This window comes from Sorex fumeus, unplaced genomic scaffold (assembly GCF_029834395.1).
Source record: "Sorex fumeus unplaced genomic scaffold, SorFum_2.1 ptg000122l, whole genome shotgun sequence".
Classification (NCBI taxonomy): Eukaryota; Metazoa; Chordata; class Mammalia; order Eulipotyphla; family Soricidae; genus Sorex; species Sorex fumeus.
In genome coordinates, this window is record NW_026606179.1 from 9,122,142 (window position 1) to 9,143,019 (window position 20,878).

The window sequence follows — 20,878 nt, forward strand, 5'->3', positions numbered from 1 at the left end:
GGCACAGGTGTGGATGTGGCGAGAGGAACCTCCTCCAGCCGAGGGCCCGTCGCGGGGGTCCCCAGGCGGTGCTTGGTGCGGTGGACCGGAGCAGCAGGGGAGGGGAGCCGAAGGCAGCCTGGACAGCGGGGAGATGCCCCAGATGGCGCTCTCCCAGGGGGCACAGAGAAAGGACGGGGTGCAGGAGGGCAAGGCTGGAGGGACCCCCGGGCCCGGCGCTGCGTGAGGAGCCAGGCGCCCCCAGAACTGTGCCCCGCATCCGAAGTGAAGGGGGGCCTGGGCGAGAAAGGGAGAAGTCAGGTCAAGGGGAGAGGTCGGCTGACATTCCTGGGGGATACCGGAACCCGCACCTCCAGCCCTGCGCCCCTGCAGTAAGGGAGCAGGTCGGGGCGCCGCGAGAACCCGGAGAGGGGCGGGGAAAGGCGTGCGGGGGCGGAACCACCGAGGTCAGAGGCCAATGAGATGCAACGGTAAGGAGGCGGAGCCACCGAGGTCAGAGGCCAATGAGATGCGACCGTGAGGAGGCGGAGCCACCGAGGTCAGAGCCAATGAGACGGCGCTGCGGCGAGGGGCGGGGCCCGGAGCCAGGGCCGCCTCCTCGGGCGGGCGCGCGGGGTCCCGAGTTAAGTCCCGGCCGCGGCGGGGCGCGGGGCTCAGCACGGGGAGGTGGAGATGTGCAGGTGGTCGGGGTACTTGATGGCAGGAGGGTAGTTCTGAGTCATCTGGATGGACACGTCGCTAGAGATGTCCGAGGGGCTGCGGCCGCGGCGCCAGGCCTCGGGCTGCAGGAACTGGCCGGAGTAGTCGGAGCAGTCGCTGAGCCGCGGGCGGTAGAAGGCGGGGTGCGGGCGGTACATCTCCTCCTCCGCGTAGCGCTTGGTGAACAGGTACACGGACATCACGCCCGCCCCCTGTGGCCAGGCAGGGTCAGGGCCAGGGCGCTGGCCACAAGCCCCATCCTTTCCCTGCAGACCTCCAACTCTGGGATTGCCACCTTCCCTCAGATCCAACCTCAGCCTCTCCTCCAGGCCCCCAGCCCCTCGACCCTCAGACCCTGATACTAGAACCCTACCATCCTCTTTCCCTTTGCCCCAGACCCTTCTGTCAGCCTTAGACCCTGGAGTCGGGCCCCATGCACACATCACCTCTTTGAGCAGGAAGGAGGAAGCAGCGAAGGCGAAGGACCAGCCATAGCGATAGTGGAAATACTGCTCGGAGCTGCTGGGTCTGTTCATGACTTCATCGTTGATGCTGGAGATGTACAGGACCAGGCCCACCACCAGTGAGAGCCCTGGGTAGAGGGGTGCCCTGGTCAGCATGGGAAGGGAGCCCAGCCCATCCCGTGGGCCTCCCTGGGGCCTCCCCACCCAGACCCCAGGAGCTCCCAGAACCAACAGCCTCTGGGAGGGTTTCCAATGAGACCCCAGGGTCCCTTCCACAGTGACAAGTGCTGTGGGGCAGGGAGGGGAAGCCCAGGAAAGTTTCCTGGAAAAATGGTCTTGTCCGGCTCCTTCACGATGGGGCTCAGGGCAGCCCCCCACCTGCCCTCATTAAACCACTTCAGGAGCAAGGGAACCATGTGGCCTTCTCAAGGAGGAGGCAGGCGGTGCTGTGCCGCCCATCTGTGAGCCCCAGTGAGGCCAGGTCAGGGTCAGCACAGGAGCAGGCACAGTGGTCTTGCATGTGGCCCGCAGGGGTTTAATCCCCAGCACTTAGGTGAAAAGGATGCTCAGATAGAGAAGAGAGCACCAAATAAAGGGTGTTGTGTAGACCTTCCCAGGGTGGGAGAGACATGCTAAAAGTAGTCTATAGACCAAACATGATTGCCACTCAATGCCTCTCTTGCAAAACACAGTACCCAAAAGAAGAGAGAGAGAACAAGGGGGAATGCCCTGCCACAGCGGCAAGGTGGGACGGGGGGAGATGGGGGGTGGGAGGGATGCTGGGACCCGTGTGGGGGAGGATGGGCACTGGTGGAGGGATGGGTACTTAATCATTGTATAACTGAAACCCAAGCACAAAAATTTATAAGTCTATAAAAAAATAAATAAATAAAAGGAAAAAAATAAAAATTAATTATGTTAAAAAAAATAATCCCCAGCACTGCAGATGGTTCCCAGGTCCCAGCCAGGAATGGCCCCTGAGCACAGAGCCAGAATTAAGCCCCAAGCACTGCTGGGGGGATGCCCCCAAACCAGGCCAGACTAGGTGACAGGGAGAGGCACAGTGTCGATGCCAAGAGTGTCAGGAGGCTGGACAATGGCACAGAGGAAGGACAGGCCAGAGTAGGTGGGAGACTGTCTGGGCTCATGGCGCTGGGATGACATAGGGCTGGAGGTGAACCTCAGGGATCAGTGTCTGTGGAGCTCGCTTGACCCTAGACCCCTCGGGGCCATCCTCTGCCACCATAGCTGCCATACAGGGAAGGGAGGCGAGGGGAAGTGGAAATAAGCAGAGAGACTGCAGGCGAGGAACACAGACAGTCATCTGTAGGGACAGTGTGCAGAGATAAGTCACTGTGATCACACAGGAGCAAACGGCGCTGCCTCGTGCAGTAACGCATCACCACTTTTCTCTCCCATTTACAGGTCGGGCGCTAGAGGCAGGAGGAGAGGGAAGGCAGACTGAGACAATACCACTTCCTTAAGGAGAACTATCTGGAACTGGGGCCAGAGGTGTAATACAGCAAGGAGGGCACTTTGCGTGCACACCGTCAACCTGGGTTCAATCTCTAACATCCATATGGTTCTACCACCAGGAATGAATCCTGAGTGCAGGGCCAGGAGTAAGCCCTGAACACTGCTAGGTGTGGCCCAGAAACAAATAAACAAAGAACTATTTGGAACTATCTTTTTTTCTTTTCTTTTTTGGGTGGTGGTGGTGGTTTGGGGGCCCTGACTCAGGGCTGACGCCTGACTGTGTTCAGATGTCAGTCCTGAAGGAACTTTGGTGACCCCACGTGTGCCAGGAGGCAAACCAGAGTCTGTAGCTGCAAAGCAAGAGCCTCCCCTGCTGTCCTGCCTATCCAAATGGAGACTTAGTATGTGGGTTTTTTTCTTACATTTAAAAAAAAATGTTTGGCTGGGGGAGAGGGTGTCACACCTGTTGATGCTGAGGAGTTACTCCTGGCCCTGCACTCAGGGATCACTCCTGGCGTTCAGGGGACCATATGGGATGCTGGAGATCCAACTGGGGTTGGCTGTGCATAACACAAATGCCCTCCTGCTGCACTGTCACTCTCAGATGGAAACTTTAAACCGCAGCTGGGCTGGTGGGACAGCTCTAGAGTTCAGGCAGGTGCTCTGCAACGTGAGGACCTGAAACCTGGTCCCTGAGCAAGGCTGGCAGAAGACCCCCCCCCGGCCCCTTCCACCTCCACAGAGCAAGGAGTAGCCCCCTAACACCTCCAGACATGGGCCTCCCCTCCAGAATTGCAGCAACTGAGACCAGAGTGGACTAAGGGGGACTCCCGCCCGCCCTGCCAGGAACGGGCCCAAGGGATCCCCACGGCACCCCGCCAGTAGACGTGTGCCCAGCACGCCTAGAAAAGAAGTCTCACTTCGTCCCACTGCCCACGCCAGGGGCCAGCACGTGGGCTCCAGCCAGCCCACCCGCTGCCGTGGGGCAGCCGCTGCGCTAAAAGTGGCTTTGACATCACGCAATGGCTGAAACAAAATAGAAAGGAATGCATACAAATAGTGCAGGCGCTCCCCTTGGCAGTTCCTCCTGCTCGTAAGGCTTGAACAGCACGTGACCAGCGACTCCGAGTCACTGGGAGCAGATGCTCATGCCTGAGCATGGAGAGCGCGGGTCCCTTACACCCTGGGAGTGAAGCAGCCCAACAATCCCACAGGACTAGACGGGATGGCAGGTAGAGTGGCCACAGGAACAGTAATCAGCAAAAGGAAAAAAAAAAAAGCAGGCGGGGAGGACCTGTGCTGGCCTGGGAGGGGCTGGCGTACAGGCTGAGGCCATCAGGACTCAGACCCTTCATTAGACAGACCCCTGTGGGGGGGTCGGGGGGTGGCGTGAAAGGCATATGCTTTGCACATGATTGAACCCAGTTGCATCCCCAGTACTACACAGGATCTCCGGAGACCCACTGGGTGTGACCCCTGAGCACAGAGCCTGGAGTGAGCCCTGAACACTACAGGGTGGGCCCCAATAATAAACGAACAAGAGACTGGTCCTACATAAGAGAGAGAGAGACAGAGATACACAGGGACAGATGGAGACAGAGGGAGGGAGAGCTAAGAGCAATGCTAGAGGGTGTGAGAGTTGGATCCCCAGCACCTCACATGGACCCTGAGCCCCACCAGGAGTGATCCCTGAGCGCAGAGTCAGGAGTAAGCCCTGAGCTCTAAGGGTTGGAGGTAGAGGAATAGTGTAGAGGTGAGGTGCTTGCCTTGCATGTAGCTGACCCTGGTTTGATTCCTGGCACTGCACAGGGTCCCCTAAGCCCCAGCAGGAGTGATCCTTCAGCACAGAGCCAGGAGTCAGCCCTGAGCATCACCAGGTATGACCTCAGTTCACCACAAGAACATGGGGGGGAAGTAATGACATTCAGCAGTACCCTGAACCTTGGAAAAAGTGAGTCCAAGGGCTGGAGCGATAGCATAACGGGTAGGGCATTTGCCTTGCACGCAGCCAACCTGGGTTCGATTCCCAGCATCCCATATAGTCCACTGAGTACCTCCGAGAGTAATTTTCGAAGTGCAGAGCCAGGAGTAATCCCTGTGCATCGCCAGGTGTGACCCAAAAAGAAAAAAAAAAGTAAGTCCAGACTCATAAATTTTGGGGGCCACACCTGGCAGTGCTCAGGACTGAGTTCAAGCTCAATACTGATAAATTTTTATTTCATTCTCTCTCTGTCTCTGTCTCTGTCTCTCCTTCCCTCCCTCCCTCCCTCTCCCCGCAGTGGTGGTCAGAGTCTACTCCTGGCTCGCTGGGGGCTGCTCTGGGCAGTACTCAGGGAACCATATGGTACCAGTTGTCAAACTTGGGTCTCCCACATGCCTAGCCTGCACTTAGTCTACTGCTCCAGCTCTCTGGTGCCATACAAATGTTTGTTTGTTTGTTTGTTTATTTTAAAGGTAAGAAAAGGGAAAACTCCCTCCTCTAAATGGGTAAGTATGTGGCTGGAAGAAGAGTTAGAGGAAAACAGCCTGGTGTAAATTCAGTAGAGACAAAGAACCCGGCACGAGCTGGCTGAGACATTGCTGGATGAGCAAATCTCCCCATGGAATGCAAATTCATTACAGAGGTGAGAAACAAATTCTGTCCGAAAGGAGCTGGCCACAGCGACAGCTTCAAGCGTGGGGAGCAGACCTGACCCGAAGTGGGGCCAGGGAACCTCACTCCGTAGCGTTTCCCTGATGACGGGCCCCTGGTTGACCGTGCTGGGGCACTGGGCCAGGCCCCTGGCTCCATGCACCAGTCACTGTGTGGTGAAGAACGGTTGAAGAGTAACAAAACAAAAGGAAGAGGAGCGAAAGCAAAGCCAGGACAGGGGAGGGACAAGGGCAAGGAAAATTGGGACAACAGAGCTCAAATAAACAGAACCTGGGTGAGAGATTAGAGAAGACGGATTAGGGAGGTTGGAGCTCTCCTCTCATCCGCATCCGGGAATGTGACACCATAGAGTCCCCCCAGCACCACCAGGGGTCACTCCTGAGCACAGATCCAGGAATAGCCCCTGAGCACCAGTGGGCCTCAAACAAAGAGGAAAAATGACGGATGAGGTGTCCTTCGACTGTGACAGCGTTGTTGCACACACCGCATCCCTGTTCAATTCCCCAGGTTTTCCTACTTCGCTCACAAAAGAGAAAGAAGACACTGGCCACAGGGTAAACTGCAACCCACACCCCCGGGTAGCTGTCCACCGTGCGTCTTGGTGTCAAGCCAGCCTACGGCTGCTGCAGTTATCCTGGGACCACCAAGACAGCCTTTCCAGGGGACGTTCACATCTGCATACACACTGTCCCTGATCTTAGCTCCACAGTGTCCAAGGACAGGGACTGAGGGGGTGTGTTTGGAAAGCGCCAGGGATGTGTCCAGAGTCCATGTGGGCAAAGTCATCATGTGTGTCTGCGCCAAACTGCAGGGCAACGGGCATGACCCTGAGGCTGGGGTAGGGGTGCCCAGCAGGGCTTACCCCCAAGGAAAGAGAGCCCCACCAAGTTTAAGGCCGAAGAGTAAAGATTTTTAACTGGCTGCCAACAAATGTATCTGTGATGGTGGGCCCTGACCAACCAGCCAGTGCATTCCCGAGTGCTGAGGGACTGCCGCTCCTGACTCCTAATGCCCCATCCTAATGTATCTTAATTTTCATTTTTATTTTTTAAAATTTTTAAACTATTCTGGTTTTGGAACCCCACCAGTGATGCTCAGGGCTTGATCCTGGCTCTGCACTCAGGGATCACCCCTAGTGGTGCTGGGGAACCATCTAGGATGCCAGGGATCAAACCTAGGTTGGCCACATGCAAAGCAAGCACCCTCCTTACTGTCCTATCTCTCCAACCCTGCTTTCTAATTCTTAAAGAAGGGTGCCAGAAAGATCACTCAATGGACTGAAGCACATGCTTTGCATGCACAAGACCCAAATTCAATCCTCAGCATAGGATGGGCTTGCAAATCCTACTAGGAGTGACCCCGTAACACTGACCCAGAGGTAGTCCCTGAGCATTGTCAGATATGACCTCCCCTGGCAAAGGAAGGAGCAGAGAGCAAGGACAGAGGTTAAGGCCCTGGCCTTGCCTGCTGCTATGGTTCAGTTCACAGCACCGCTCATGGACCCCTGAGCACTGCCAGGTGAGACCGTTGAACACTCCCTGGTGTGCCCCCACCAGAAAAAAAAGGGCCAGAGAGATAGTAGAGCAGGTAGGGCACACTTGTCTTGCATGTAGCTGATCCAGGTTTGATCCTTGGCATCCCCCAAGCCCACCAGGAATGATCCCTGAGCATAGAGTCAGGAGCAACCCCTGATGATTGCTTGGTGTGGCCCCCAAAATAAAAATAAACAGACAAAAAGATAGATGCCAAGTAACTCTTGCTAATTGCATGTGCCTGACTCTGGCACTGTGGCTATATCAAATAATAATATCTTAGAACTACCCTGGAATATTTGTGGATGAAACGACTTAATGTCTGAGAGTGTAGAAGAGAGATGGAGTGGCAGAACTAAAAAAAGATGCGCCAGATGTTGAAGATCATTGAAACAGAATGCAAAAGATGAAATGAGATTTCATTACACTTGTCTCTCTATATTTTTATAATGAAATATATTTTTAAAGTGTTGTTAAAAAAAACTAGTGGGGGTACTAGTCTAGACTAAAAGAGATGTTAACCAAATTAAATACTCTGCAGAAGCACAGGCTGAATCCTGGTTCGGGGAAAAAGCTGTAAAAAGCATCTCTGCAACAACTGGGACAGTTTGAACACAGAATAAATTACATCAGGGAATTATTGCGAAATTTCTAGGTGAGATAATGGTGCTGTAGTTAAGCAGCAAAATGTCCTCACTCTTAAAAGATGCATGCATAATCTAATATGATTAGAGGTGAGCTCTCGTGATCCTGCCATTTATTTTCAAATGGCAAAACCTGAGAGAGAGAGAGAGAGAGAGAGAGAGAGAGAGAGAGAGAGAAGAGATAATGGTAAAACATAAGCAAGCTACAGAATCCAGGTGATTCTAAGTGGAGGAAGCTACCAGCATTTTCTCAATTTCTGCTGGACTCCAACGTTTCCATAAAATAACTGCAATGACTGGGCCAGTGAGGTGGGGCATTTGCCTTTCATGTAGCTGGCCTGCTTCCATCCCTGGTGCTACATCTCACCCGCTGAGACCCGCCAGGAGTAATTCCCTCTGCACAGTTAGGAGTAAGTCCTGAGCACTGCCGGGAGTGACCCCAAAGACAACAACAACAAAACACTAGCTGGAATGATTAGAAGAGATAAAGAGATAACTCCTGCTCCTTCCATTTCAACACCTTTGCTTTGCTCTGTAACACTCACACCTGCAGACACTCCATTTACTTGTCATTTTTCTCCCCCCCACCCCCCGCCCACCGCAGTACAGTGCAAATGCTTGGATCCTTGTCGGCATGCTTGCCTTCCCAGCCTGCAGCCCGGACCCGGTGCGGAATAAATACCAGTCCGAGGGATGGGTCTCACGTGACTGGAACCTCTAGAAAATCTTGTTAGTTGCTTTCATCTTCTCAGAATAATAATTATTGGGGGGCCACACCTGGTGGTACTACTGCTGTATACTCAGGGACCACTCCTGGTGGGCTCAGGACGCCCTCTGGAGAACTGAGGACTGCACCTCCACTTTCCCCTTCATGATCCACTCTGATCTCTTTTCTCTGCGTTCTTGAGAACGAACCTTTCCATGCTCTACATTCTCTGAGAATGAACCTCTGCCCTCCAGAGCAGCCCCATCTCCTAGTCCTCCATAAATCCCACCTCCCCTCCTGCTCACTCAAACACCCTGTCAAACACAGGGATGTCCCTCATCCATCAGTCAAATCGGGTTGATTTCTGAGTCTCCTAGGGCCCCCCAAGCATTTCTTTCTTTTTTTTTAAGAAAGTTTATTTTATTTTTGCTTTTTGGGCCACACCAGCAATGCACAGGGGTTACTCTTGGCTCTGTACCCAGTAATTACTCCTGGTGGTGCTCGGGGGGTCCATATGGGATGCTGGGAGTCGAACCCAGGTCGGCCACGTGCAAGGCAAATGCCCTCCCCACTGTACTGTCACTCTAGCCTTACCCCCAGAGCATTTCTGGGAGGGGTCTTTGAGCACAGAATCAGGAGTCAGCCCTGAGCACTGCTAGGCATCACCACCAAGCAAACACACCCAACCCCCAGAGGCTCGGACCCTGTTCACCTTATTCCTTCTGGTTGTGCCTATTCTTTGGTAACTGGCCCCACGCTCTCCTGACCCACAGGAGGATATGGTCACACTCCTGCAGGGCACCCCTGGGCCCTCAGGGATCCAGTGCCTGCTTGGTGCTTTGGCCTCACCTGGAGTCCCGCAGCAGTTCTGAACTGCATGGGGACTTGGGAAGGAAAGACGAAGCGGAGGGTGGTGTGGAGGAAACAAATGTCCCCAAAGAGGAAAGGTACTGAGGGGCTTTGTTTTTGCTTGTGTTTTTAACAGTTTGATCGTCATCTTGACACACCATCAGAGGAAAGGTGCTCTTCCCTTTCTCTCTCTTGGCATTTCACAGCGGCTCTGCGTCTCCAAAAAAAAACACTCCTTCCCTGTTCTCCCCTTCCCTTCCCCGTTTCTTTCTCCCCATCCGACTCCCTGCCCCAACGCCCCCCCCCCACCATCACCACATCTGCTCCAGAGTTCTAGGGGACAGCAGGCAGCAACCACCCACATTGGCGCTGAAAAGAAACCACCAAGGAACAGAACAAAAGGGTTCAGGACCACGGAGAGCGGCATGCGGGGCCTTTGTATTCTGTTTTCTCGGGAGTGAAAAGGTGCTGAAGACGCCATCTGTGTTGTACACGGCGCTTGCCTTCCTTCACTTGAAAAATTCCCCTCTCGCTCTTCAACTTCCCCTCACCAGCTCCAATGTGCCCTCCTCTTGGGCGCTTTCTCTGCTCCTACCGCTCGCCTGCCCGCTCTCCTCACCATGGCTCTCAGGGGCTAGAGAAATAGCGTAGCAGGTTGAGCGCCGCCTTACATGCAGGTGACTATATTTGATCCTCGGTACTGCAGGGGGTCCACTAAGCCCCACCATGAGTGATCCCTGAATGCCAAGCCCGAGTGAGCCCTGAGCTAGTTGTGGCCCGAAAACCAAAAGGAAAGAGAAAAAGATGCTCCCAACTCAGCTTCTCTGCCCCAGGATTCTCTGCGCCTTCCTGCCCTGCCACGGATTCTCCAACTCTCATGTGCCAGCGACTCATCGAGGCTCTGCCAATGCCAAGGAGAGAACTTTGGGACAGGCCTCTGTCTTCTGAAGCTCACAGTTGCTAGAAGGAGCCAGAGAAAACATAAGGTGCCAATAGAAATGTGTGTTATGGGGGCTGTGGAGATAGTGAGAGGTGAAGACACTAGCCTGGCAGAATCCAACCCTAGTTCAACCCCCGGCACCCCAAAGGGCCCCTTAACCACTGCCAGGAGTGATTCCTGAGCACAGAGCAAGGAGTTAAGTCCTGAGCACAGAGGAGTACGGCCCAAAAGACAAGCAAACAACCAACATGAGTTATGGAACAAATGTAAAATTGGGCACATGATGGGACCGTGGGGTGGCAACATTATACGACAGGCAGAGACAGGCACTCACAAGGGAAACCTGGGGCCCTCGGAGGGTCAGGAGGAAGAGGCATCCAAGCAGAGAGGGTTGATGCGACAGGCTTGAGCTGGGGCGTTTTGTTTTTTTGTCTCAGCGTGACTGGCGCTCAGAGCAGTGGACAGAGTGTTAGTGGGTTAGGAAATGAGGTCAGAGATCTGAGCTGATGCGAGAGTCATGGGGGACACGGGAGCAAGCGGATGGGATGAATCGGGAGCACAGTGGGAATTCCCGGAACCCTGGGGGAGCCGAAGCAGGTGCGTGGCGACCTTGCACAGGTGTCTCCCTGGAAGCTGTTTGTGAATGGCCCAAAGCAGGCACTCATGGAGGGTTCGGCCATGCTGCTAGAGCACCACACAGGGGCTGGCTTGCAGGATGCGCCTGTAAATGTTTGGGGCTGGAGCAACAGCACAGCGGGTAGGGCATTTGCCTTGCACGCGGCAAACCCGGGTTCTATTCCCAGCATCCCATATGGTCCTCTGAGCACTACCAGGAGTAATTCCTGAGTGCAGAGCCAGGAGTAACCCTTGTGCATCACCAGGTGTGACCCAAAAAAAAATGTTTGATGAGTGAATGAAAAAGAAGATACAGACACGACATCTGAGGAGTGCCAGATAGTTACTGTGGGCAATGTATGGGACGCATGTGTTTTGACCTGAATAATAAGAAAATCAATGTCTGCCCAATCTGCTCCCATACCACCCTCCCATTCTCTCTCCAGCACTGTCCAGTCACTCAATTGGTTGGACACTTCTTTTGTTGATTTCCTGTCTCCAAGCAACCCAGCTGTCTTTGCCCTCCCACCCCTGCCCCTGAGCAAAGCTTTCCTGCTCTTGCCTGACCACTCAGCCACAGACCCTCACCCGCCGGTTGTGTTCTGATCTCTTTCCCTTTCATCCATCCTCATGGTGAGTCCCTGCAGCATGTGACACCCAGGAATGATCCAGTCCCTCTCCTGCCCCAGCTTTCCAGAATTCGGTGCCAACTCAGTCTTTGGATAACTTCTATCCCTCTCCTTCTATACTTATTTTTGTTTACTGGGCTACAACAGGCGATGCTCAGGGGTTACTCCTGGCTGTGCAGTCAGGAATGACTCCTGGTGGTGTTTGGGGTGGGGGGGGGGGCATATGGCATGCTGGGGAGAGAACCTGGGTCAGCGAATGCAAGGAAAACACCCTCCTCACTGTGGTATTACTCCAGCCCTGTCCCACTCCTTTTGAATCTTGTTTTTCTGATCAGGAATATAAGGTGGTTTGACAGGAATGTCCAAGTTCATGGTCAAAGGGATGAGAGCTGCTCCAGCCTTCCTCTCCCCCGGACTCTTTCCTTTCTGTGATTCCACACTGTGGCGGGGCAGCTGGGGTTAAAAACCTGCTTCCACTCAGAGAAATCTCTTAGCCCTTCAGTCTTCTAGAAAAGCATCTTGGGGCTGGAGCAATAGCACAGCGAGTAGGGAGTTTGCCTTCCATGCAGCCGACCCAGGTTTGATTCCCAGCATCCCATATGGTCCCCTGAGCACGTCCAGGGGTGATTCCTGAGTGCAGAACCAGGAGTAACCCCTGTGCATCACCAGGTGTGACCCAAAAAAGCAAAAAAAAAAAACCACAGAAAAAAAAGAAAACCATCTTAATAATGCTGGGGCCAGAGAGGGGACGTGGCAAAGGCCATTGCTCTGCACATAGCCAGCCCCATTCAATTCCAGGCATAGCAAATGGCTTCCCAAGCATCACCAGAAAAGATCCCTGAATACCACCAGGTGTGGCCCCCAAACCAATACATAAATAATAAATAATGTCCTTACAAGGCAAAGAAGAAGGGGGAAACCCCAATTTGTGCAAAGCACTTAGAACTTGGGCAACCCACGGCACTCAGCTGAGTGTTTCCTGTTCCGGCAGCTGTGCCTCAGTGATCTGTACCTGGGCACTGGCTTCTGTGAGATCCCCCCACTACCGGCTGGTGGCCTAGTGCAAGGGCCTGTCCCTGCCACATTATCTGCCTAGAAAATGGCTGGCTCTGCTCTTGGACTCGTACTATTTGCCAGCTACAAGTGTTTTCTATACTTCTTAATGATGGAAGGAAGCAAAGAAGAAAAAAAATGGAGCATTTTGTGATGTGAGAATGATACATGGAATTCAGTGTTAAAGGATTGTGAGTCACACATGGCAGAGTGCACCCAGAGATGGGTCAGAACGTGGCCTCACATGTGGTCCACCTGAGCTCAAGCCCTGAGCACTGAGCCAGGAGTAAACCCTGAGCACTGAGCCAGAAGTAAGCCTTGAGTACTGAGCCAGGAGTAAGCCCTGAGCACTACAAAATGTAGCCCAAACCCTCTTCTGAAATCTCAAAAATAAATCAAAGACGAAGCAGACCAGCAGGGCTGCTGGGAAGTCACGCTCCTGTCTTGGAGCAGGAAACATTTCTGATCTCCTACCAAGATCTGTCCCATCAGCAAGTCCGCAAAGGAAAGTTACCATCTGTGCAGTGAGTAATGGGTTTGAACCCACTCCTGTGCTTTTGGGCCTGGGAACCTCAAAGAACTTGACTGGGTAGTGAGGGCAGAGCAGCGAACTGGCTGGAATAAGGGGGTGCTCCTATGTGGAGCTTCATTGTCCCCTCCCAGGCCAGACTCAGGCCATGCCTGGGGCTTCAGGGCTACTCCTGGCTCTGTGCTCAGGGGGTGCTCCCAATGGTGCTGGGGCTCCCACCTGGGCAGGCCACATGCAATGCCCGAACCCTGGTCTCTTTCCCGCCACCTGCTTGCAGCCCGGGGGTGCCTGTGTCCGGCTCTGACCTTTCGAGGTCAGATACCAGCAAGGGTCTGGGACAGAAACCCCTGGATTCTGAGCCCAGCTGGTCCCCGGCAGCAATGTCACCTCTTCTGTTGCCTGACAGGCACCACGGGCAGCAGGACTGTCCTGTTCTCAGTGAGCTGCTCACTCCTTCCTCCCTAGACTGTCCCACTTTCTCCCTCTCGCTCTTTCTCTAGGCCACTATTTTTCCACCTGAAAAACGATGCGCCCTTTCAGCTGTGACACTCAGGATCATGCTATTCTGCATGTCTTATTTTAGCTCAGTGTCTGGCTCCCAGGCCATGATTCATGGTACTCGGAGCTTGCACCCTGGTTTCCCTGGAAGAAACATCTTCTCAGGGTCGCTGCAGGCACAGGGAGGTTTGCTCTAGACAGGCTGGGGGAGGAGCCCCTGGCAGTCTGCGGGGGATGTCAGGGCTCCAGCTTCAAGTATCTGCAGCACCCTGTCCCCACACTCCCCAACTGGGGACAGGATAGAAAGGAGACAGAGTGGGGCTGTCCAAAAACTACCAACTGACAGGCCAGAGAGATAATTCAGGGGTGAAGATGTTTGCCTTTCATACAGCCAACCTGGTTCAATCCCTTCTGCCACATAGGGTCCCCTGAGCCCTGCCATGATTCCTGACCACAAAGCCAAGAGGTATCCCTGAGCACTTCCAAGTGTGGCCCAAAAATACAAAACAAAACAAAACAAAACAAAAGTGACTTCAAAGGACCTGTATTAATTTTTGCTTTGTTGGTTTTATTATTTAAAAAAAATTGGGGGGCTGGAGAGATAGCACAGCGGGTAGGGCGTTTGCCTTGCACGCGGCCAACTCAAATTCCATTCCCAGCATCCCATATGGTCTCCTGAGCACCGCTAGGAGTAACTCCGAGTGCAGAGCCAGGAGTAACGCCTGTGCATCGCCAGGTGTGACCCAAAAAGAAAAAAAAAATTTTTTTTTGACTTTGGGTCATGCCTGACAATGCTCAGGGGCTACTCTTGGCTCAGCAACTCAGAAACTACTCCTGGTGGTGGTCGGGAGACCATATGGGATGCTGAGGATAAACCCTGGTTGGCCACATGCAAGGCAAGCAACCTCCCCCCTATACTATCGCTCTGGTCCCCACTTCACTCTTAAATGTGAGCACTGAATTGTTCTGGGCTGAGTGGGGCAGAGCTGTCTTGGTTTGGTTGGGCCTGTACTAAGATTTGCAGGAGGGTGACGCTAAGAGGCAACTGGCACACATGTCCCCTGAGAGCACCTAGGCACCCATTTGCACTGGTATCATGGGCTGCTCCCTGCACAGCCCAGGGCCACAGTCCTGGTTCCCTCAAGGAAGTGGTACTAATAATCCGCCAACAGAGACATCGTGAAGAGGATGTGAGATCACGCATGCAAAAGAGCCCCAAGTCTCAGAGAAGAAAGAGCAGTAAACACATATTAAATGAGACACGCAATTAAGGATTAAGGGAAGGCACAGGATGCCTGCACTTGCTCTGAACGACACTTATGGGGCAAAAGATGGTTGGAAATATAAACCAACAGCAACTTGTGTGTGTGCGCGTGCACGTGCGTGTGTGTGAAAACTGGGTTTAACTCTCGCAACATACTCAGACATGTGTATTACAGAGACAGACGGAGCAAGCCTACTAACATGCTAATCATTAACTCAAAGGAGTGCTCACTCCAAAATTCTGATCTTCCTGCTTGTTTGAACATTTTTTGAGATTAAAATGTGGCCCAGAAAATAAAGAGCTCTGTAAGCTGTTCACGGCTAGTAAACCAGGAGGGTTAAAAATACCTCCTCTGTGGGCGAGGTGTGCGGGAGCCGTACCCCCCATGTCTCGATGGCTCTTGGGCTCGGGGCTAGCCTTGAGCTCCAGGCCTGCTTCTGTCTGTAAAATGGGCTTTTATGGCACAGGCCAGCAGCGTCAGAAGCCAGCCTGGTACCTATTTAGCACCCAGATCAGCACTCACAGTTGGTTTGGGGCTGGGGACATGGCTGCTTCCACTCCCCAGAGGAGCAGATGAGCCCAGAGAGGTTTCAACACTCCTCTGAAATCACACAGCATGAAAAGAATTTTCAGAGCTGAAGCGCAACCTTGACCACCTTGGCCCGGAAGCAGCACCACACACCCTCCCTGGCCTGGAGGTTTTCCCTGAGGCTCACCAGACAGGATGAAGAAGATGCCAGACACAAAGGCCAGGATAGTCCTCTGCGGGCGGATGTGGCCGATGTTGCTTATGACGAAGGCGGTGAACACGAGGAAGAGACTGACCATGGGGAAGGGGGTGGCTGTGCGCACGGTCTCTGCCCAGGGAGGGGGAGAGAGAGGGGGGTGAGGGGGGACCTTCACGGGCACCCCATCCCATGCCTGCCCAGGCTACACCTCCTGGGACAGACCAGTCCCTTCTCACAACCCCTCCCTTCTTGGCCCTGCCCATCACTCTGACTCCACCCCTTGGGGGGTCCCTGCTCCAGCTTCCTGGCCCTTCCCTCGCTCTGGCCCCGCTCTTTAGTCCCCCACCATCTTGCTGACCCTGCCCTTGTTTGGCTGGCCCCCAGGCATGCCACCTCCCCTCCGAAGCTTCTACCCTCCCCCCCACCCTCGTCTCATCTATGCGGGCCCCCAGTTTCCAAGGCCCCAGTTTCCCCTCACTCAGAATGTTCTCTGTGTTTTCCGTAACCAAGTTGATCTCCGGCTCAAGGAAATATTCCGAGGCCACGCAGCGACCCTTCTCCCGTCCTGGGGGGGAGGGGGAGAGAAGATAGAAAGCAGAGCTGGTAAGAGGCTCTAAACTCCCGCGAGGCTTGGCCGGGACAGAGCGGAGTCCCGGACTGGTGAGGACAGTCCAAGGGCTATGTGCTGTCCTAGTCTAGAGGAGGGGGCAGGGAAGGAGGGGGCAGTGGGCCTTGGAATTTCTCCAGCAGAACTGCCCCAGCAACCATGGATGGAGGGGACCAAATGAGGGGGGCTGTGGGCCTGACTTCGGAATTCCTAAGTGAAATTAAGCGGGAGACAGAGGGGATTCTTTGAGGAAAAGAAAAGGTTTTTAATTAGCCGTGCCAGGGCCTGGATCCAGGCTCTCACACATGCAAGGCGAGTGCTCTTCTGCTGAGCTGTCCCCACAGTCCCCCTCTCTGACCACCCCCAACCCCCATGGTCCTTTGGAGGCCTGGGTTGGCACGCTGCCCATTCCAGCTCTGGAGCTGTCCAGGGCCAAGTTCTGAGGCTAGACACAGCCCCTCTGGGGCCCAGAGCAAGTGTGAGAATTGGGCTCCTGTTTTATTTTATTGAGCAATATCTTAGGTGCTGGAGATTAAACCTAGGGCCTCAGGCAGAGCATCTGCTGAGCCCACCCCTTCAAACTGGGGCTCCTCAGTGCATAGAACAAAGAGTCGGACACTGGAGCCCCGCTGGATTCTGAGTGTGCCAACGAGCAGGTGCTGCATGCCCAGTACTGGGGTGAAGGGGCAGGATGGGTGCACGGGGGTGGGGACGGGCATGGTGAGGGCTGTACCTGCAAAGAAGCAGACCCTCCAGAGGCCGGCGTGCAGGGCCATCTTCACTTCGGTGGTCTGATTCTGAGGCAGCACCGTGCCCTCCTCCATGTAGAGCCAGTAGTCCGTGCTGACCGCGATGCCCACAAGCAGCAGGCCACACGCTCCGAACACGCTACTCAGCAGGGTCAAAGCTCGGCTGCTGCAGTGACTCATCCTTATTGGCGGGGGTCGCCCTGCGGGGCCTAGGAAGCCATTGAGGAAAGTCACCACACTAGACCAAGTCTCGACCCCAGCCACCTCCAGCCAACCCCAAGAACGCTGGGCCCAGGCAGAGACAGTAGTCCCAAGCAGAGACCTCTCAAATTATGACCTGTGATCTGACCCATGCCATCCCCCTTTCTCCTTCAGTGCCTAGATTGGATGAAACCAATGACACCAGCGACAATCAACCCTGAGCCCCAGTACTGGTTTCCCAAGCATGGCTCCAACACTGGCATCTGACCAGAAATGCTACACCAGATTAGCTGCCCCAAGACAAGATTTCCAACCATCACCTTCTGCCCAGATCCAGATGCCAAAACTTGACTCCACACCACGTATTGGGATCAGGTCCCTAATTCTACACCACAGAGTGAAAACTCAACTTTCAAATTTTCAGTCCCAGGAACTGGCCCTCCTGGGGCTGGAGAGGTAGTACAGTGGGAAAGACCGGAAGTGTGGCCAACCTGGATTTGATCCCCAGCACTATATGTGTTTCTCTGAGCAGAACTGGGAGTGAGCCCTGAGAACAGAGCCAAGAGTAAGCTCTGAGCACAGAAACAAAAAACAAACATGGTTCTGGAGTGTTAGCACAGTGGATAGGGTATTTGCCTTGCATGCGACCGACTCCAGTTCGATTCCCAGCATCCCATATGGTCCCCCGAGCACCGCCAGGAGTAATTCCTGAGTGCATGAGCCAGGAAAAACCCCTGTGCATCGCCGGGTGCGACCCAAAAAGAAAACACACACACACACACACACACACACACACACACAAAATAAAAAGTAGGACCCAGACATCCAACCTGTTCTGATGTTCCTGAGAATCTGAGTCCCTCACTTTAGCCTGGCCCTGGGGCATTTCCAAACAGTTATGCTCACCTGTGACCTCAACATTCTGACCAGGCACTGCCCCCCCAAATGTGCACCCTCATCTGGGTCTCTAGCCTTGAATATCAGACTGCCAGCAAGCACCAGTTCACCTCCGCTCTAAGTCAAGTCCTGCCTGCTGTGCCTAGTATGTGGGGCTGAGGGATAGTGGGAGCCTTGACACTCTTCCTAGACCCCACAATCCTGGACCCATCTTTCTTTTAGTCCCCGAGGAATTCCAGAGTGGGTCAGTAAGCAAGAATCTCTAAGTGTCACACCCAGGTATCAGACCCTGATCCCAGAAACCCCAAAGCATGTGAGGAGTCTTCATGCCGCTAAATTCAAACCCTTAGGCTCTTCTCCTTGTCCCTAAATGCAGCTAATACCCATAGCCTGGGTCTCTGACCATCAAAATCTGCTCCCGACCCTTGATCTCTATTTGATCAAACCTGGAACACCCATAACCAAGTCCCAACTGCCCCACCCCCAGTTCAGCTCCCTGGGCTCTATCCCAGGCTGTGGGGTCCTGACCCTGGAACTAGGTGACCTCAATCTGCCGGTCAGCATCACCACTAGTCTAGTGAGCTCCTCAGACTGTCAGGGCTTGGACCCTGAGCTCCACAAAAGTTGATTCCAGGTCCTGGTGCCCCGAGCTAACACGTGCAATGACAAGACCCCCTCAAACACCCCACCTGGTGTCTTGATCCCGTCCACCACTGAACCTCAGAATAGGCAAGTTCCCAGTTCAGAGCTGTGGATTCCCCCACACCCCATCAGGAATCTGGAGATTCTAAAGGAAAAAACTCTTGATTCCTGAACCATAACCTCATCCCTCCTCAAGCCACAAAATCCCAGGGATTGGGGGGAAGAGGAAGGAGGAAAGCGTGAATTTGGGATCCCCCTTTGATCTAACCCAGGAATTCTGACTCCCCCTGTCCCAGTACACTCCCAACAATGCAGCCAAGTCTCAAGACCCCCCCCCCCAAGATACAGTACTGGGGAAGGGGAAGGCGCTTGCCTTGCATACCACCAACTCCAGATCCAATCCTGGAGCCTGACACATCACCAGGAGGGATCCCTGAGCACTGAGTCAGGAGAAAGCCTCACCATCCAGTGTGCCTCTCCTCCCACCACCCAAAAAAGAAAAAAAAAAAAACAAAGAGACACCCCCCCAACTTTTCTGTTGAAAAGAATCTTCGTTGTCTTGAAACTATCCTACCCGAAGCAACTGGGGTGCCCTGAAACAGCCTTCATTAGCACTGGGGGGGGGGGGGGTGCAGTCCTGCCCTCCACCCCCCAACCCCCGCAGGACTCGCAGGACTCGGGATCCAGGCCGCGGACTCTGACTCCGACCGCTTTGCCCCAGTCCCCACCAGCTGCAGCCAGGTGCTCCTGAAGCTCCGCTCTCCACCCGACCGGCCCGGTACCCCTAGGCTGACCGCAGCTCCCATCTGGCCCGGCACCCCGGCGCTGACCGCAGCTCCCGCCCGGCCCGGCATCCCGACGATGACCGCAGCTCCCGGCCCAGCCTGGCACCCCGAAGCTGACCGCAGCTCCCGGCCCGACCCCGTATCTCGACGCTGACAAAGCTCCCGGCCCGGCCCCGTATCCCGACGCTGACAAAGCTCCCGGCCGGCACCCCGACGCTGACCTCAGCTCCCCTCAGTAGCTCCTCGGACCCCTGCGGTGCCTGGCCCGTTGCCACCCTCGTCGCGTCCCCTTTGGAACCGAGTTCGCCCGCCCGGATCTTTCCCCTCCAGCATTTCTTCCTCTGGGACGTCCCCCTGCGCCCCCACCCTCCACGCCAGGCCTGGAGCGCCCTTCGGCCCCTTCAATCCAGGCTCTTGGACCGCGGCGGGGGGCGGGGGGTGTCCCACCTTCCAAGTCCCAGATGCAAACTTCATCCCTCTCCCACCTCGCGGAAGACGCGCTCCTAGTTCCTGGGGACCCACATCCCGCGCCCGGGTCCGCCTTCCGCCGGCCCCACCCTCAGCGCCCAGTCCCGGGGCTCCGGACCTGAGTTGCCTCGCTCGCGGGCCCCCCAGAGCGATCCCCCGCACCCCGACTCCTTAGGCCCAAATGCCCTCCACCCCTCCGTGCGGCCCCGAGCTCTGGAGCTCGGGCCGCCGCAGCCGCACGGCCGCAGCCCCTCGGGGTCCCGCGAGCCCACCAGCCCGGCCTCCTCCCGAAGCGCCTCCTCGGCCGCGGGACCCTCCTTCGCGCTCACCTCGCTCAGGGCTGGGCGCACGCTCCGGGCCGCGGGCCCCGCAGCCGCATGACCGGCCCCGCGGCTCGGCCCGGCCGCCGCCGCCGCCGCCGGGGTCGCCGGTGCCCGTGCCCCCCGCCCCCGCCCCGGAGCCCGGCGTCCCGGCCCCTCCCGGCCGCCGCCCCCCGCCCCCCGCGCCGCGGCCTCACTCAGCGGTCGGAGCCGGGCGCTGGGGCCGGCGGGCGCTCATTGGCTGCCGCGGCCGAGGGGAGGGGCGCCCGGAGCCGGGCCTGGGGAATGGGGGCGCGCGGGGCCGCAGTGGGGAGCAGACGCGGGCGAGCCCCCCTCCTCCCGGACTCGCAGCCCGGAGACCCAGAGCGTGCAGCGGCCGAGGGAGCCGGGGAGACGCTCCGAGGCCCTGGGTGGAGAGACGCCGAGACCCAGAGACCTTGAGCGGGGAGAGAGAACGGGGTGGGGGGAGAGGACCCCGAGAAGGAGAGGCAGCACGGGCTATCGCTGGGGTCCCCTCAGGAGGATTGGGGCTCTGGCCCGGCGGCGGCGGAGCTGGAGTCCGGGCGGCCGGAGGAGGGAGGGGGCGTCCCGGGCCGGGGTCCCCCAGCAGCGGGCGGGCGCAGAGCGGAGCCGGGTCCTGCAGCCGCCGCGGAGCCGGGAGCCGGGCCAGCCCCCCCTCCCGCCGTGATGTCAGCGGGGCCACTCTTAAAGGGGCAGGCCGCCCGCCGAGGGTCGGAGCGGGGGGCTGCGGGCCGCGGGCACGGGGGGAGGGGTCCCGCGGTGATGCAGGGCGAAACGCGGGGGAGCGCCAGCACCAGCTCCTCGGAAACCCAGGAGCCTGCAGGAGCAGAGAATCGCCGCCCCAGCACACACACACACACGCACAACCCACGAGGGAGCCTGCGAAGCTTTGGGGTGCAGTCCCTTCCT

General features: G+C 55.9%; 1 protein-coding gene across 1 annotated transcript; it reads right to left on the minus strand.

The window, feature by feature from the left end:
• Window positions 1–458: 458 nt before the first annotated feature.
• CACNG7 (calcium voltage-gated channel auxiliary subunit gamma 7) lies at window positions 459–20,103 on the minus strand. The gene is made up of 6 exons (XM_056135801.1): window positions 19,958–20,103; window positions 16,620–16,844; window positions 15,758–15,844; window positions 15,268–15,408; window positions 1,146–1,291; window positions 459–911 (listed from the first exon to the last, which is right to left on the minus strand). The coding sequence occupies exons 2-6, from the start codon at window positions 16,813–16,815 to the stop codon at window positions 654–656; spliced, it is 828 nt and encodes a 275-aa protein (XP_055991776.1). The 5' UTR covers window positions 16,816–16,844; window positions 19,958–20,103; the 3' UTR covers window positions 459–653.
• Window positions 20,104–20,878: the final 775 nt, after the last annotated feature.

Coding starts and splice junctions, on each gene's coding strand:
- CACNG7 (XM_056135801.1), bottom strand. CDS start 16,815: ATGAGTCACTGCAGCAGCCGAGCTTTGACCCTGCTGAGTAGCGTGTTC. Junction 15,409..15,757: donor AAACACAGAGAACATTCTGA/GTGAGGGGAAAC, acceptor CTCCCTGGGCAG/AGACCGTGCGCACAGCCACC. Junction 1,292..15,267: donor CATCTTCTTCATCCTGTCTG/GTGAGCCTCAGG, acceptor CCCTCTACCCAG/GGCTCTCACTGGTGGTGGGC.